Raw genomic sequence first — 16,472 nt, forward strand, 5'->3', positions numbered from 1 at the left:
GTCACAGCTGGGAGCAACCAGGGCCCCTGAGATGGGAGATATGGTGGAAAAGAAGAAGCAGGAAGATGAGAGAAGGAAAGAAGGGGAATATAAGGGGGGAGGGACAAAGACTGAATAAGTCCTAGGTCTAGGATCTGAATGTGCCCACAGATTAGTGCTCCCCTGACTCTTACTTTCCAGAATTGAAGGAATACAATTCTGGCTTCAGGTAAAGAGTCTGGGCTCTGGTTCTCTGACTTGTCCATCATTAGCATTAAACTCCCAAGAAGTTACAATGCAGATGATAGTTGTGATTTGGTATATCCCCAGATACTGCTGGAAGTCAGGGTACACAGCCTGTGGAGAGACAGTACACTGAAGAATACAAGGCTGCTTCCCATGGAGCTTGGTTCATGCTGCCCAGTCAGGCGTCCCTTAGGCAAACCTGGCTAGTGTTCTTGCATTCCAAACATACTTTTCTCTCTCTTTAGACAAGGGTTAAGACTGAAGAGACAACTTCTGGCCTTTTGTCTTATGTTGCCAGACATAATGCTTTAATCCCTGGTGCTTCTTGGAATGGGAGCCTTGGCTCGACCTGCGGTGAACAGCTGAGAGAGGTGAGGCCTCCTCTGCAGTGTGAGATGGTAGGTGCCATGAGCTCACTCTTTTAAAGGTCTGGGGGCTCCAGGAAATACATTGCTGAGAGACAGAAACCAGATCTTGGGGTGGTAGGAGGAGTGAATTAATTAAACAATAACAGTAAGAAACAGTTAAGGGCCCCAAAAGAAAGAAAATGGGCAAAGAAGGGTATGTTACAAAAGAAGAAATACCAACAGCCATAAATAGATGAAAACAATGATGAACTTCACCTGAAATGTGAATCAGTGCCATGATCAAATGTCATCTGTCACTTAAGAGGCTGGCAAAGAGGAGAAATCCTGCTGGGCTCTGGGGACGGCAGGGCTGAGTTAGAAGGGAGGGCAAATTGGCAACAGGGACCAAGAGTTCTTAGAAGGAACACTCTTCCATTGACTGTTTCACTTCCAGGAAGGCTTTCTATGGAAATAACCAGTGAGCAAAGACTTGTGCCAGGATATTTATCTTCATGGGACTTATAAACATGGAAAAATGGAAAACAGATGACTATGCACCCACTGTGGTGATGAGACAGTGCAATGTTTGGTGACAGGAAATGTTCAGATGTAGAAGAAAGTTTACTGTACAGCTTGTGGGGGTGCCAGTTCACTTCTGTAAAAGTGCAGGACTATTTATGATAATTACATAACAAAAAAGTCTGGAAGGACATGTACCCAAAAGGTAACAGTGGTGGGATTACGGGTAATTTATGCCTTCTTTCCTTTTTATCTCATGCTTAAATTTTTTCTGTAAGAAACAAACACACATCAAGGATTAAAAGCACTCAGTCAGGCCAAGTGTGGAAGGGCACTCCCGCAGAAGGAACAGTGTTTGGGAAATACAGAGAGCTCAAGAGTGGGCATGATTGAGAAATGACAGCCTCAGTTCAGCCTGAGAGAGGGTGGGCAGTGGGGGGTGGGGAACAGAAGAGGGAAGAAGGGGCAGACATCCAGGGGTCTGGAGAGCCATGGGTGGGCAGAGGGGTGGGTTTCATCCTGCTCCAAGTACATGGTCACAAGTCAGAAGTCAAGAGGATGTGCTAGGCTGGAAACCTAGTGGCTGGTAGGATAGGCAGTCCATGAGGTGGGAGGGGGGACTCCTACTCTTTGTGGGTCAGAAAGAGCCAATGCAGGTAGAGTACACACCAGAGCCAAGAGCAAGGCAGGACTGGGCAGGAAGGCACTGAGCAGCAAAGCTGGATTCTGGAGGAACCCTACAGCTAGTGTTTATGAATGAGATAGCCATCAACAAACTCCACAACCCCATCAAGGGGGCTTGCACCTGGCTGGCCAGAAACATTCTGAATCTTGAGGCCAGCACAATGGACATCCCTTTAGTCCCTGACCTTCAACAAAAATACGCTAAATGAATGAATGAGTGCTGGCCTGCAATCTCCCCAATCCCTAGCTCCTTTCGCTCTTCGCTCACTCAGTCATTCACTCATTCAGTACTGTACCCTACGTCTAGGGCTGCAGAGTTAATAAGGCTCCTGCCTCCTGGAACTATTGATGTACTAGATGAGGAAGTTCTAACCTTAGTGCAGTGTAGAAACCCCGTGGTGCAGGACTTCCTGGTTGCTATGGGAACTCACAAGCAGAACATCTGCCACAGACTGGGGAGGGCCAGGAAAGGCCTCCTCAAGTACATTCAACTCAAGACCCAAAGGGTTTTAGAGGAGACTGAGAGGGTCACATGCAGGTTGGGGAAGAGGTCCCTTTGTTGCAGTGAAGAGAAGATCTGGAAGGAGGGCACAGGACTACTTAGGAGGTCACAGTGATAATGCAGGCAAGGGCAATGGTGTCCTAAACTAGGATGATGCCTGGGGAGATGCAGCAAAGGGGTGGACTAAAGAAATACCCAGGACGACAACTGCCACAGATCACAGGCTACCCTCTGATTTCTAACCATAACCAGTGGGTGGACAGTGGTGCCATCCACTAAGGGACACTGGAAACAAGTGGTTAATTTGCAGGACAAGATTATTTTAGGATAAACTCAATCTGTGATGAGGGATATGTAGTTCAGGAGTGCTTTCTGGTCAAGAGAGAAGTGGCAAACTGGGGTATTCTGAAGCCATGGGGATGGTCTGCTCCCCCAAGTGCCAGCTTTGAAAGGAGGGCTATGAAATAACCCTGGGGACTGCCTAACTTCGAGGCTGGGAAAAGGAATGGCTGTGAGAGAGTGAGAGCGAGAAAGCAAGAGCGAGAGAGAGAGAGAGGCACATGGCTTCAAGGGTAGAGAAAGTCAGCCAGGGTGGGTGGTTCACAAACACCAGAGTAAGCCAGAATAAGGGGGTAATTCTAGAAGGAAGTGTGGGGCGGGGGGGGGGGAAGAAAAAAAAAATGGAGTGAAGATAGGGAATTTGACAGTCTATTCATGGGAGAACATGCAGAGCAGTGGCTCTCACCTAGGGGTAATTCTGCCTCCCATAGGACACAGAGCAGGGTCTAGGGACATATTTTGGTTTTCACAACTCCAAGCAGGTGGGAGCCAGGGATGCTGCTCAACACCTTACAATGCACAGCCTGGCTCCAGACAGAATTATTCAGTCCTAAACATCAGTAGTGCTGACACAGAAAACCCCTGAGCAAGAGGAAGTTAGGAGGCTTAGAAAGGACTCTTGAACACTGATGGGGGATCCTGCAGAGACCCAGGCAAAGTGAGTGCTTGGAGAGCTTGATGGTCCTGGGAAGCTGGAAAGGGAAGGGATCTGGGCAGGTAGAGACAGCTGTTAGTTCCATTATGAAGTAGGAAGTGGTCATCAGCTGACAGTGAGGGTGAAGTTGTATGCCAGAGGGAAAACACATTGAAATGGTGGTTTTGGAGGCTGGAGACACCCATGGAACAAGTTGAGTAGGCCAGAATTGGACTCAGCAGCATGACTATCTGGCTGGATGTAAAGGACTCTCTTGCTATGGTGGGTAGCTGTAGTCCTGATCGGTATAAAGCAGACTGGTGTTACAAAAGGACAATGAGGTAGTGAAATGTAAGTACTTAGCTCCAGGATCACCTAGTGAAGAAGTTTCTATATGCTGGAAGCAGAAGGAGAGAAATGAGGCTCAGTGGGTACAGTGGTCATACCTGTCATCCTAGAGGCTTGGGAGGCTGAGACATAAGGATCACAATTCCAGGCCAACCTCAGCAACTTTGCAAGGCCCTAAAACTTAGCGAGATCCTGTCTCAGAATAACAGTATGAGAAGGGCTAAGGATGTGGCTCAGTGGTTAAGTGCCCCTGGGTTAAATACCCAGTGCCAAAAAAAAAAAAAAAAAGAAGGAAAGAAAGAAAGAAATGAGGGTTCAGTGAGCCTCACAGAAAGCTCCATTTGTGGACTCTAAAGATGCTCACTAGAGCTGGGGGCCCATGCAAAACTTCTCTACAACCCCTCGCTCACTGACCACTGCCCAAGAAGATAAAACTTACCTCGGAATTGAACTAATTTCCAAATCATATCCACTGCCTTCACTGGCTCCCAAAACCAGTTCTCTCAGAACTAACTTCACCAAGCCTAGTTGTTCCTATTTGCACAGCTCATGTTCCTCCCAAAACTAAAACAGGCCAACAGACACAGAAGTCAGATAAAGTCAGGTCACCCTCACAAATGAGACTCTAATGCTGGGAAAGATTCCCTTCCACCAGAACATAAGTGGGGAAAGGCAAGACTTCTTAGAGGTACTGAGGCCCTGGAGAGTTTTAAAACCCCTCTGATAGAATTCTTTTGTGTGTGTGTGTGTGCTGGGGATTGAACCTAGGGGTGCTATGCCACTGAGATGCATCCCTAGCCATTTTCTTTCTTTCTTATTTAATTTTAAGACAGGGTCTCGTTAAGTTGCCCAGGCTGGCCTCAAAGTTGTGATCCTACTGCCTCAGCCTTCCAAGTAGCTGGGTTTATGGATGTGCACCACTGTGCCTGGCAGGACAGGACTCTTATTCAGAAGTGTACTCTAGAACATTCTAACACTGTTCAAGTTTTTATATTATCTAAAGTTTCTCTTTAGAAAGGTGTTTATTAAATCAAAGACTCTCAGATTTGGAAGGAGAAAAGGCTTCTGGGTTCAATGCCTCCATCTGATGAGCTAATTCTCTGGACAGCCATCAGACAAGCTCTATAGAGGTCATCCAGGGGTCAGGTATCTTGAAGTTACTAGGAAAATGTTGAAAGTTGATGAAGCAGGACCATTGGTACACTGGGTTTATTATGTTACTCTTTGTTCATGTATACTTGATATTTTACATAACAAAAATGAGTTGTTTTGTTTTTTTAACTTTTAAATCTGTTTCTAGTATAGAGAATTAAGGTCCCTATAATCCAGGTGGTAGCCAGAGTACTCCTGAGAGGACTGCTCATTCCTCTCACTGTGGGGGATGGGTGGGTGGTGGGAGGGCAGGCAAGAAGAAGGTAAGAGCTCCTCAGAACAACAGTTCTCTGGGGAGAAAAGGAAAGAAACAGTGCTTTGGAGTACCAGGTCTTGTCTTTGCTTCAGAATCCCCAAAGTCACACTCTCAGAATGAAGGCCAACACTTAGGCAGGGCCTCAACTGGAACCTGGCCTTCTCTAAACACCAACAAGGCAGGGAACATCAGGCCGTAAGTGCTGCCACCCCTGCTTCATGGAAAGGGACTTGGACAGCCCAGGAGTCATACTGTGAGGGAGCACAGGAATAGGGCTGTCAGTTGCTCCACTCCTGTGCCAGAGAGTTCAAGCCTGATAGAGTACAAAAGTTCAATTTGATGGCATGACAATGAACAACACGGTCCTGCTGCTGGCTGGATTGTACATGGGGGTCTGTACAGACACAGAGATAGGCCTGCCAGTACCTACCCAGGGCAGGGGGCTTGTCAAGGGCCCTCCCACACAAGGACTTGATCAACCTGTGTAGAACAAGCTACTGGCCCCTTCTAGCTCTCAAAGCATTTCCTGTTTCTGCTGGTTCCTCAGTTTTCCTCTCCTCTCATGTCTTATTTTGTGGGTGTACTCTGTCTTACAAAGAATTTTTCCTCTTTTGGAAACCTATGTCCAAACTCATAAAAGGGCAGTGGAAAAACAGAGTTTGAGATAAAAAAATGAAACTTCACAGCCACTGCTCCACAGCTGTGGCTATTCTGTACCGAGAAATGTGACAAAGTCACAGGCAGGCATGACAGGGCTCAACAGGACAGCTGCTGGTACCCACTTGGCAAAAACTTCTCAGGTCTTTACCTGCTACTTTATCCCGAATAAGTTTTGCAGATTCAACTTCACCAATGCTGCTGAATAGACTTCGCAACTCGTCCTGGGTCATGTTCTGAGGGAGGTAGTTGACAATCAGATTTGTTCTCCCAATGTCGTCCCTGCAGTCTTCGGCCATGTGGTCTTCATAACCATTAGACATTGTATTTCTTAAAAATCTGTAAAGAAAAATAAGATCAAGGAAGTTCATACTGCAACATGTGAAGGCAAAACTAATGCCTAGGTTCACACTTGGAGATTTTGACTATGGCAACAGAAAAACCTGCCCATGGATACTCATGGCAGTTTTACACATATTTGCCAAAACCTGGAAGCAACCAAAACATTCCTTAAAGGGTGGAGAGAAAAATAAACTCCATTCCTATGGTACATCATAAAATTATTATTCAGTGCTTAAAAGAAATGAGCTATTAAGCTACAAAGACAAGGAGGAACTTTATTTTTTATTTATCTTTATTTTTTGCAGGCTGGAGATTGAATATAAGGCCTTGCACATGTGAGGCAATCACTCTACTAAGGAGCTACACCCTCGATCCAAAAGGATGAATTTTAAATGCATATTGCTAAGTGAAAGAAACTATATGACATTCTAGAAAAAAAGGCCAAAGTACAGAGACAGTAAAAAGGTAAATGGTTGTCAGGCATGGGGATGGAGAGGGACAAATCGATGGAGTAGAGAGGATTTTTAGGGCAGCAAGTGTTCTGTAGTATTTTCTAATGGATGCAGTACATTATATGTTTGTCAAAGCTTATATAATATATAGCACAAAGAATGAACCCTGGGCTGGGGTTTTGGCTCAGTGGAACAGTGCTTGCCTCGCATGTGTGGGGCACTGGGTTCGATCCTCAGCACCACATAAATAAATAAAATAAAGGCATTGTGTACATCCACAACTTAAAAAAAAAAAAAAAAAAAAGAATTCTGATGTGAATTACGGGCTTTGGTTAATAAAATGTATCAATATTGGCTTATCCATTATAACAAACATACCCTAATAATGTAAGATATGTATTGTCCCAGGTATGGTGTATGGAAGGAAAGGTCTGAGGGAACTCATCACAGTTCCTGTAAACCTAAAACCACTCTAAAAAGTAAAGTCTGTTAACACAAAACAGAACAACTTCAAGTTTACCCACACCCACTTCAAGTTTACCCACTGAGAGGGCTTTAAAGTAACCTAGACCCAATTCCAGCACCACAAATTAAGCTCCTGTGAAGAGTGCTTGGGCCCCTTCTCAAGTGATTTCGACTGCTTTCTCCCTGTGTCCACTGCTGATTCCAGCTGGCTATACTGCGAGCCTGTGATGTGTGCCCCAACTTCCCAACCATGGACACCCTGTCTGTTATCAGGCAGGCAGTAGTCCTTGTGCCCTGTATCTCCAAAGATCCAGGAACTGAGCTGCAAAGAGGTTGGTGTTTCTCTGCTGGTCAGAGGAGCCTGGTTTTTTCATGGCTTTCTTGGAAACTACCAGCCTGCCACAGTCTTCAATTTCAATGACCAGCATCGGAACCCAGAATGGCTTTAGAGTAAGGTCTGGAGTGATACAGCTAAGAGCAGGGAGATCACTCTTCTTAAGTGCAGCCAACACTGGTTTGTTTGCAAGTCAGCGTGGTGCCTCACATAAGCAGTCGCACATCCCTGCCTCTGAATATGCAGGCATCACTCACCTACCACCCAGAGATCTCAGTGGGCAACACCCACCCACCCCTTTTTCCAGATGCCTGGTGTGCAGTGTTATATTTGAATACCCAGTGCCCATGGGCATAAGCCTTTGGCCTTCTTTTAAAATAGCTTTGCCACAGTTACATAAAACTCTGAACACATCTCTAGTAGAGATTTCCCACCTACCCCTTGAATACTAGGAGAAGAATTAGGCCTGGCTGCTTTATTCCTGGTGGAAATGTTCAGGTCTTCCCTAGCCTACTATCAGACAAATGTGCAAATTTAATAGAATCTCCCAGTATTTCTGCTACTTATTTGAAGGTGTCTCTATTACTTGCTCTTTATAAAGTAGGTTCATGTTGAAAGACAGAAGACTGGAAAGTTAGATGTCATAAAATTAAAACTTCTGTAAAGCAAAAAGCATCATAAACAAACACAAGCAGCAAAAACAGAAAATACTTGCTGTATATTATTTAGATCAAGGGTTCTCATGCTGAGCGAGTCTGCCCCCAAAGGACACTGGGTGGTTTCTGCAGCCATCTTTGGTTAGTATTACTCAGGGGCAGGGATGCTACTGGCATCTAGTGGATAGAGGCCAGCGTGTTGTTAACTCAACCTTCTGCAAGGTGCAGGAGAATGCCCATAATATCCAGCCTAAAATGTGAACACTGCTGAGGTTAAGAAAACTTAATTCACAGCACCTAATTTAAAAAACTCAACATATTACACAAGCAGGACATAGCAAAGTGGACAAAGAATATGATCTACAACTTTTGGATGCTGGCAATTCCAACAGGTATTAAACCCATGAAAAGCTCAGCTTCATGAACAATGAAGTAAAGCAAAATAAAATGAGAGGCTGCTTTCTGCCAGTCAGATGGAATAAAATCCAGGATAGATAAAATCTTCTGTAAGTAAGCATAAAGGGGAAAGACAGACTTATTGACCATTGACAGGAGTATAAGATGGTACCAACCTTTTTGGAGGATAACCTGGCAATGCCTACCCAAACTTTTCAGGTAAATGCTATCTGTGACTCAACTGTAGGAATCTTTCACAAAAACAATTGCACATGTACAGGTTAATATGCAAGAAGAACATACTATACCCCATGACTTGTAAAAGTATAAAACTGAACTTAATCTACATATATATTAAAGGGGGACAGCTAAATAAATATCAACTTTCAACACAAAGCATTAAAGTTTAATTCAGAAATGCTACATGTATCTGTTAAACCATCTGTGGCTGTGAGATTTTAAAATAGATCATTAGCTCAAAAATAAACAAATGAACAAAAACATCCGCTGAAGCATGATTCAAAGCACACAGGTTAATGATGAAAAATTAAAATGCACACTGAAGTTTGCCTAAGATGTATTCAAACATTTGTCTTCTTCCTTTATCCTTTATTTTTTTTAATTTTTAGTTGCAGATGGACACAATCTTTTTTTATTTATTTTTATGTAGTGCTAAGGATCGAACTCACTGCTTCACATGTGCTAGGCAAGAGCTCCACCACTCTGCTACACTCACAGCCCTGCTTTCTCCTTTATTTTTACCTCTTTCCTCTCCTAACACTTTCTCTAAGAGTTAGGCATCCCCTCTTCGGCTTTTCCCCTCATTCTGCTTTCATAGAAGATGAATTGGAATTAGCCCCACTTTTATCATCCTCCATGCCTGGTAAAAAGTAGACCTAGCAGGGGTCTGCTCAAAATGGTCTGCAGGATGAATCCAATCCACTGCCTATTTCTATAAAGTTTTATTGGAGCACAAACACTCTTACTTGTTTGTGTACTGTCCGTAGCTACTTTTTGCTACCATGACAGAGCTGAGTAGTAACAACCTAGTACCAACCATATGGCCCAAAGGCCCACAGAGTCAAAAATGGCCCACAGAGCCAAAAATATTTACCATCTGGCTCTTACAGAAAGTTTGCTGACCTCTGTCCTAAAATGTAAAAGTTTAAACTTTATTGGAGAAAAATCTTTTGTAACATTAGATTAGGCAAAGATTTGTTAGAATACCAAAAGATAGCTTTTTAAAAAAACTTTGATAAACTGGTTATCATCAAAATTTAAAATATAGTGCTAGAAGAATTAAAATCCAGACTGGAGAAAATATTTGCATAAAAGGGCTTGTATTCAGGACCCTACCACCCCCACTTTTCCTCATGCATGCTAGGCAAGTGCTCTATCAAAGAACTTCCTCCCCAGCCCTAGAATGTTTTTTTGTTTGTTTTGTTTTTTGCGGTGCTGGAGATTGAACCCAGGGCCTTGTGCTTGCAAGGCAAACACTCTACCAACTGAGCTATATCCCCAGCCTGAAAATATGTGTTTTACAAGTTCTCAAAAGAATAAAGAAAACAACCCAATTTCAAAAATACCAGAAGATTTGGACACTGTGTAAAAGAAGAAAGATGGCAAGTAAGTGCATGAAAAGATGGTTAGCATCACTGGACATTAGGGAAATGCGATTTTGGGGGAAAAGCAAGTTAATGTCACATGAAGATACCACTACCTGTTTATCTGAATGACTAAAACAAAATTAAATATTAAATGACAACATAACATGATGTCAAGTGCTGGGGAGAATGGGGAGAAACAGAACTTTCATGTACTGCTGATGGGAATGCAAAAATATTACAGCCACTTTGGAAAGCAGATTGACGGTTTCTTAGTTAAATACAGACTTAGCGTATAACCCAGCAATCTTACTCCTAGTTTTGGTGCAAAAGAAGTGAAAACTATGCTCATACAAAAACCTATATACAAATGCTTATAGAAGATTTATTCATAGCCACAAAAATTCTGAACACCATAGATATCCTTCAAGCAGTTCATAGATCAACTATTACTCAACAACAGACTACTCAACAACAGAAAAAGTATACAAATTCATGATACTTGTATAAATCTCAAATACATCATGCTAAATGAAAGAAACCAGACTCAAAAGGCTACATACAGTTGGATTCATTTTTATAACATTCTACAAAGGGCCGAAGCACTGATGATCCCCAACTTAGGATGGTTGAAGACCTTTCATTTACAATAGTTTGAAAATCTCATTCTCATTTGAATTGTGGATTTTATTCTTTTCCTGGGTTAGTGATATGCAATCCAAAAATCTCTTGTGATGCTGTGCTACTCCCAGCCAGTCATGGGATCAGGAAGGTAAACCACCAATACTCTACAGTGAACTATCTGGTGGTAAGTTAGGTGTATTACATGCATTTCCCAGTACAATATTTTCAAATTAGGATGAATTCATCAGTATGTAACCCCACTGTAAGTCAAGCAGCATCCATATAGGGATAGATCATGGTTGCCAGGAGTAGGGAATGAGGGGAAGAGTTGGCTAACGGGGGCAACAAGAGGCAATACTTTTGTTTTTGAAGGATGAACTTTCCAGTATCTTGATGGTAGTGGTAGTCACACAAGTCTGTGTGTTGTCGAAACACAAACATGGCACATGCCTGTAATCCCAGGGGCTCGGGAAGCTGAGGCAGAAGGATTGTGAGTTCAAAGCCAGCCTCAGCAAAAGCGAGGCACTAAGCAACTCAGTAAGACCTGTTTCTAAATAAAATACAAAATAAGGCTGGGGATGTGGCTCAGTGGCCAAGTGCCCCTGAGTTCAATCCTGGGTACCCACCCCGCCACACCAAAAAAAAAAAAAGACCTCAAACCAAGCCAGGTATGGAGGTGCCATGTTGAGTGATTCCAGTCACTCAGGAGGCTTCAGGCAGGAGGATCACAAGTTTAAGGCCAGCCTGGGCAACTTAGCAAAATTGTTACAAAATAAAAAGGGCTGGGGGTATAGCTCAGTGGTAGAGCCTGTGACTAACATGTTTGAGACCCTGGGTTCAATACCCGGTGATGGTGGGTGGGCACCAAAGAACAAAAAAGCAAAACACCCTCAAACAACCCTACACCAAAAGAATGAATTTTCCCACATACAAATTAAAAACCACCAATTTCAAAAAAACTTCTGCTTTGCTACCCTGCTCCACAGCATACTGTCTTGTCTTGACAAGCAGTCCAGTCTGAACAGACACCCCTGCAGGCCAAGGATCAGGCTAATTCAACAATGGAGAAACAAATCCTCCAAAGCAGTTTCATGGTGCCTTGAGATCATTCTGCTCTGCTCTCTAGGGCCCTGTCCTTGATCTGTTCCAAATCTTCATGGCCTGTGTCCTGGGCCCAACCAACCTTGGTGTCCACAGGATCTAACCACAACCTCACCATATAGCCAGGCCTTATAATCACCCAATTATCAATGCCCCTAAGTCACTGCAGCCTCCTGCCAGCTCCAAGTCAACTTGCTCAGCCCCTCTGGATTTCCCTGTCGGCAGTCACAACCCACTGAGGCTCAGGGGTCACACTATTTCACTGGTGGACGTGCTGTTAATAAGTGGCAGGACTTGGTCCTGACCTGTCCTGAGCTGTCACTAGAGTAGTCTCCCGGGCATGAATCACAAGGTTTCTGTGATGAGGCACCCACTAGGTCCTGCCTCATCCTTCCCTGCCCAGCTCTGCCTCAATGTGCCATCCTATTTTGGGGCCTGTTTTAGCTACTCCCTTTGCACAGCACACTCACTCTCCTTTGCCTCCCTGCTCACCTTTTAAGAAGTCACCTCCACCAGAACAATAGGTGGCAGTAGGTCTCAGTGCCCTACACCATTGGTGTAAACCTTTATTACTGCCCTAATCACTCTGCCTAGTAATTATTTGCTTTGCAACACTGTCAAGGGTGAGAGCTTAGAGGGCAGAGGGTACATATGTATCATGTAAGGGTTTCCAAGTAAACCCTGGGTGCCTGGCAAATCCAGCATGTGTTACACAGTGAGAGGGAGTCACTGGCTCTGAGACTCGCCCTCCCCTGGAGTCAAGTATATTAGGAGCATATATTTTATGCTAAAGAAGGCCAGTCAGAAACTGTCCTGACATTCTATTAACATATTCAGTACCAAACTTTCTTGGAATCGTCAATGAGCCCTGTCGCAAAGAATCAGAGTCAACTACAGGAGGCAAAAAGGGACTTTGTGTTTAGCAAAATTATTTCCACTGATATGGAAAGGTTTCCAGTAACTGGCGGCATTAGGGAGACGTCTAGCTTGGATGATCTCAGGGATTTCAACTCTATCACAACTATTTCAAATAATATTGGTTGTGCCTGTGTGATACCAGTGATATACTGTTCATGACTGTGGAACACTTGTCACACACAGGCGAGATACATGCATCCTTATATGTGACATAAAAACATATGCAGGTGGTGTACCAGTGAGACTGGTTTCCATTAGGTACACATGAGAATCTGCATCACTTTATAGTGATAGAGCAGGCTTTTTAAATGATTTAAGCCAGAACAAAACTAGAACAGTCAAATATATCTTCAGGTTCAACCTTGACACTTCACACATCATCTGACAGGGCTTGGACTCAATTTCTAAGGTCCTTTACAGATGTAAAACTCTGAGTCTTCAAGGTAAAAGCCTCCGGTCACCCAGGAAACGTTCTGGTGCCAGAAAAAACTGAGGACACCACCTGACCCAATTATGAAGGCTCAGGTGGATGTGGTGTGCACAGCAACTTACTGGCCTCTGTCCACAGCCTACAGAGGGGAAAGCCGCCTGGCTGGGGCTGCTCCTGCTAAGTCAGAGCAATTCTGTATCAGCCAGGCTGAGAAGCCAGTGTGGGGGCGGGGGGGGGGGGGGGGGGAGCAAGTGAGATGCAGCCAGAATATGGCACACTCCAAATGCTATATGTGCCAGAGGGGAACTGATCAGCTCCAGAGCCTTGCTAAGAGTCCCAGCTCTCTCTAGCTGGGTAAAGCTCTCTAACAAAAGCACAAAGCCACACGGCATAACAGGAAAAATACATGGGTTCTGGAGTCTGACAAGCCTGAGCTCCAACACCAATCCGACGGCTGACCAACTTGACAAAAGTAAGTCACTTTCCTCCCTGAGACTGTTTCCTAACATGGGGATGGGATGTCAACACCTGCGACACAGCACCTGGCACTTGATAAATATGTTTCCCAATCTCCCTGTCTCTAGATGCAAGCACCCTCATCTTCTCTCTTACTAGTCACCTCTTCAAATGCCCTCAACCCAGAATTATTCCGGGTGGTGACACCTCCTTCACTGTCCTTCAATCACCTCTCTCCCTTTTGTATCTAGTCAAGCACCAATCCTGCCAGTTTGACATCTGAGATACCTCTAACTCTCCCCATCTCTCTGCCATCATCCTTGATCAGATCCCTGTCACCTCTTGCCTAGACCAACTTCTAAGGGGGTCTCTAAACCCTCCAAATGACTTCTCTTCCTATCTTCCATTTTCTTGTTCACAGTGACACCTTCCTTGCCATTGAGTTGTTCTGTACTATTCCCTCTCCTGTGACTCTTTCCTCTGGCATAAAGGTCTCTTTGATGGGTGGCTAGATCCAGCCCTTTCTGAGCCCCCTGCTAACCGTACCTTCCCTTGGCACAGATGGAGCACTAACCATGTGCCAGGCATAGGACACAGCACAGGACATATAAAACACAGGAGCACTCTTACCCAGGCAAACAATATTCCAGGATCACTTTGACCAGTCTGAGGAACTCACTAACCCTGATTTATCTCCAAGTTCACCTTGTGGACCTGCCTGGTCAAACCAGTCCACTCGGGGTTCCACAGCTTAGTTACCACTGGATAGCCCTCCCCACACCTCTTTGATCACAATGACCTATTCACACAAAAACAAAATCACAATATCGGTTAATGATTTCTTTCAACACATTGCCAGACAGGCCTCTTCATCCTTAAGTCTCACACATCGAGGTCTCTTCTCCCTAATTCAGGTTCTAAGTTCTTTGAGGAGGCAATTTCTTCTTCCCACTGATAATGAACAAGCAACTCAGTTCTGCGTTTTCAAGTTATGAAAGTGCAAGTGCTTTGCTGACTGACACCGGGGCTCTGGGTAGAGTGGGGATAGATCGCTGAGCATATGAGTGAGTCTCTGTGCACATGCCCTGTGCCTTATCCTATGCCTGGCACGTGGTTGGCATTCCATCGGTGATGGGGGAAGGCAGGGTTAGCAGGGGGCTCAGAAGGGCAGGCGTGGACACTCTTCTGCCACCTTCCCTCAATACTGTACTCTGCTCCAGCAATGTTTCTTGTCTCAGTCCACAAACTCACTAAATCACAACTCTTGCCTTCTTGGTTTCTTTCAGTGACCACTCATCAAGCATAAGCAGAGTCAGACATCATTCTTTCTTTTTTTGTTTTTTTTTTTTTTTTTGCGGTGCTGGGGATTGAACTCAGGGCCTTAGTGCTTGTGAGGCGAGCACCCCAGCCCCATCATTCTTTCTTGATCACTTCCCACATATAAGTACCCCAAGTCTTGTGACTCTGGACCCCCAATTATGTCTCAGCACTTCCCTCTCTGTTCTGATCACTGCAGTCCTGGGTCATATTTGTAACTCTTCTGACCTGAAGGAAAGAATTGCCTCCTGGCTGGTTTTCTGACTTTTAGTTCTATCCCTCTCCTGCTCTCTCTATGCACACCTGACTGCCTCTTTGGGGACTAATGGTGCTCAGTAGTCCCTCATAACACGCAAGCCTTATGTCCAATAGACCCATAATTATGGCCACTATTCACTGCATTCTTGTTGCTCTAGAAGTATCACATCCCATGGGGCTTCCCTAACAAATGGAGAAGTTCCCACCTCCATGTCTTTTTGCCCCTGTGATCCTGCATCTCACAAAGCCTTCCCTCTGGTCTTTGCCTAACCACCAAACACATTCTCTACTCTGGGATTCTGTGCTCACTTGGAGTTGGATAACAGTTCTGTTTTCTGCGCTTCCACATAAACCAGTGCATAACCATCACCACACTCGGTAAGTGGCTGAGACCATCTACACACGAATTGTATATACCACTGCCTCCCTAGAGCCTGGTGTGGGGCTGGGGACACAGCAGTGGAGCAGGGATTCCTTCAAACCAGGAAAGTCAGGCTCACTTCCCTTCCATAGGCTCGTTTCCTTTGGTCTTTCCCTGACCCCATAGCCTCAGGTTGATAGGCTCTCAACTTCGCTACTGCCACCTACGGGTGAAATGCCAGCATTGCGCCTCTCTCACCATTCAGCATTTAATTTGATTCAATAAAATTGAATGGGATGGGAACACATGAGGAACAGTTGACTCGGGTGGCAGTAGGGGTTGGCTTCAAATGGTGAGTGGTGAGTGAGCTCTGGGATGGGTCATGTAGCATGAGGAAGAGATCACCAGGTGGCATAAAACAGCATTCCAGACAGAGGAAGAAACAGGCATAAAAGGTCAGAATTGGAAGTACATGTGCAGATGAACATAAAGGGAGGGAGGGTTAGAGTATGTAAGAACTGGCATTCTAAGCTTAGGGCTTCTGACTATCTTTCAAGTCACTCAAACAGATCAACAAAATTTTCTTTTTTCCACTCAGAATTTTAATCAGGAGGGACACGATCAGAACCACATTTACAAAAGACAATTTTGCTCCAGTGTGGAAAGAGGACAGAGACGAGAAGCGGCAAGTGAAAAGAAGTGATGGAGCAAGTATCAGGAAGACAGCATTTTCATAATTCTCTCCTTTTCTACTTGCTGCCCTATTATCCCAGACTCAATATAACCAAAATGAAATTCTGCTCCCTCAAACCAGTGCTTCAACAGAAACATTATTTCCTGCCACATCTGGAGGTGTTTATAAATCTGGGCCTCCTCATGGACCTCAAAGTTGCAGCATTTTAAAACAGACCTCAGCACAGTTATGCACACAGATATGCAATGAGAACTGAATGGGACTCCCTGAAACACTGCCCAAAAGGGTGCCCCAGACTCTTGTAATTAGAAGCAGTAAAGCCCAATGATTTGGGGTAATGGCTTTGCATCAGAGCTCAAATCCTTGCTCAGCCACTATAGTGCATGAGACAAGTCATATCA

At 44.6% G+C, this 16,472-nt stretch overlaps 1 protein-coding gene across 1 annotated transcript in view; it reads right to left on the bottom strand.

Annotated features, from left to right (window-relative positions):
* The window catches only part of Elavl1 (ELAV like RNA binding protein 1), a 36,716-nt gene that overhangs the window by 18,682 nt on the left and 1,562 nt on the right, over positions 1-16,472 (bottom strand). Inside the window, exon 2 of the mRNA XM_047530616.1 lies at positions 5,815-6,002. Within this exon, the coding sequence (XP_047386572.1) occupies positions 5,815-5,986 (172 nt within the window). The 5' untranslated portion in view covers positions 5,987-6,002. The remainder of the gene's footprint in view (positions 1-5,814; positions 6,003-16,472) is intronic.

Source organism: Sciurus carolinensis, chromosome 17, assembly GCF_902686445.1.
Source record: "Sciurus carolinensis chromosome 17, mSciCar1.2, whole genome shotgun sequence".
NCBI classification, from domain to species: Eukaryota; Metazoa; Chordata; class Mammalia; order Rodentia; family Sciuridae; genus Sciurus; species Sciurus carolinensis.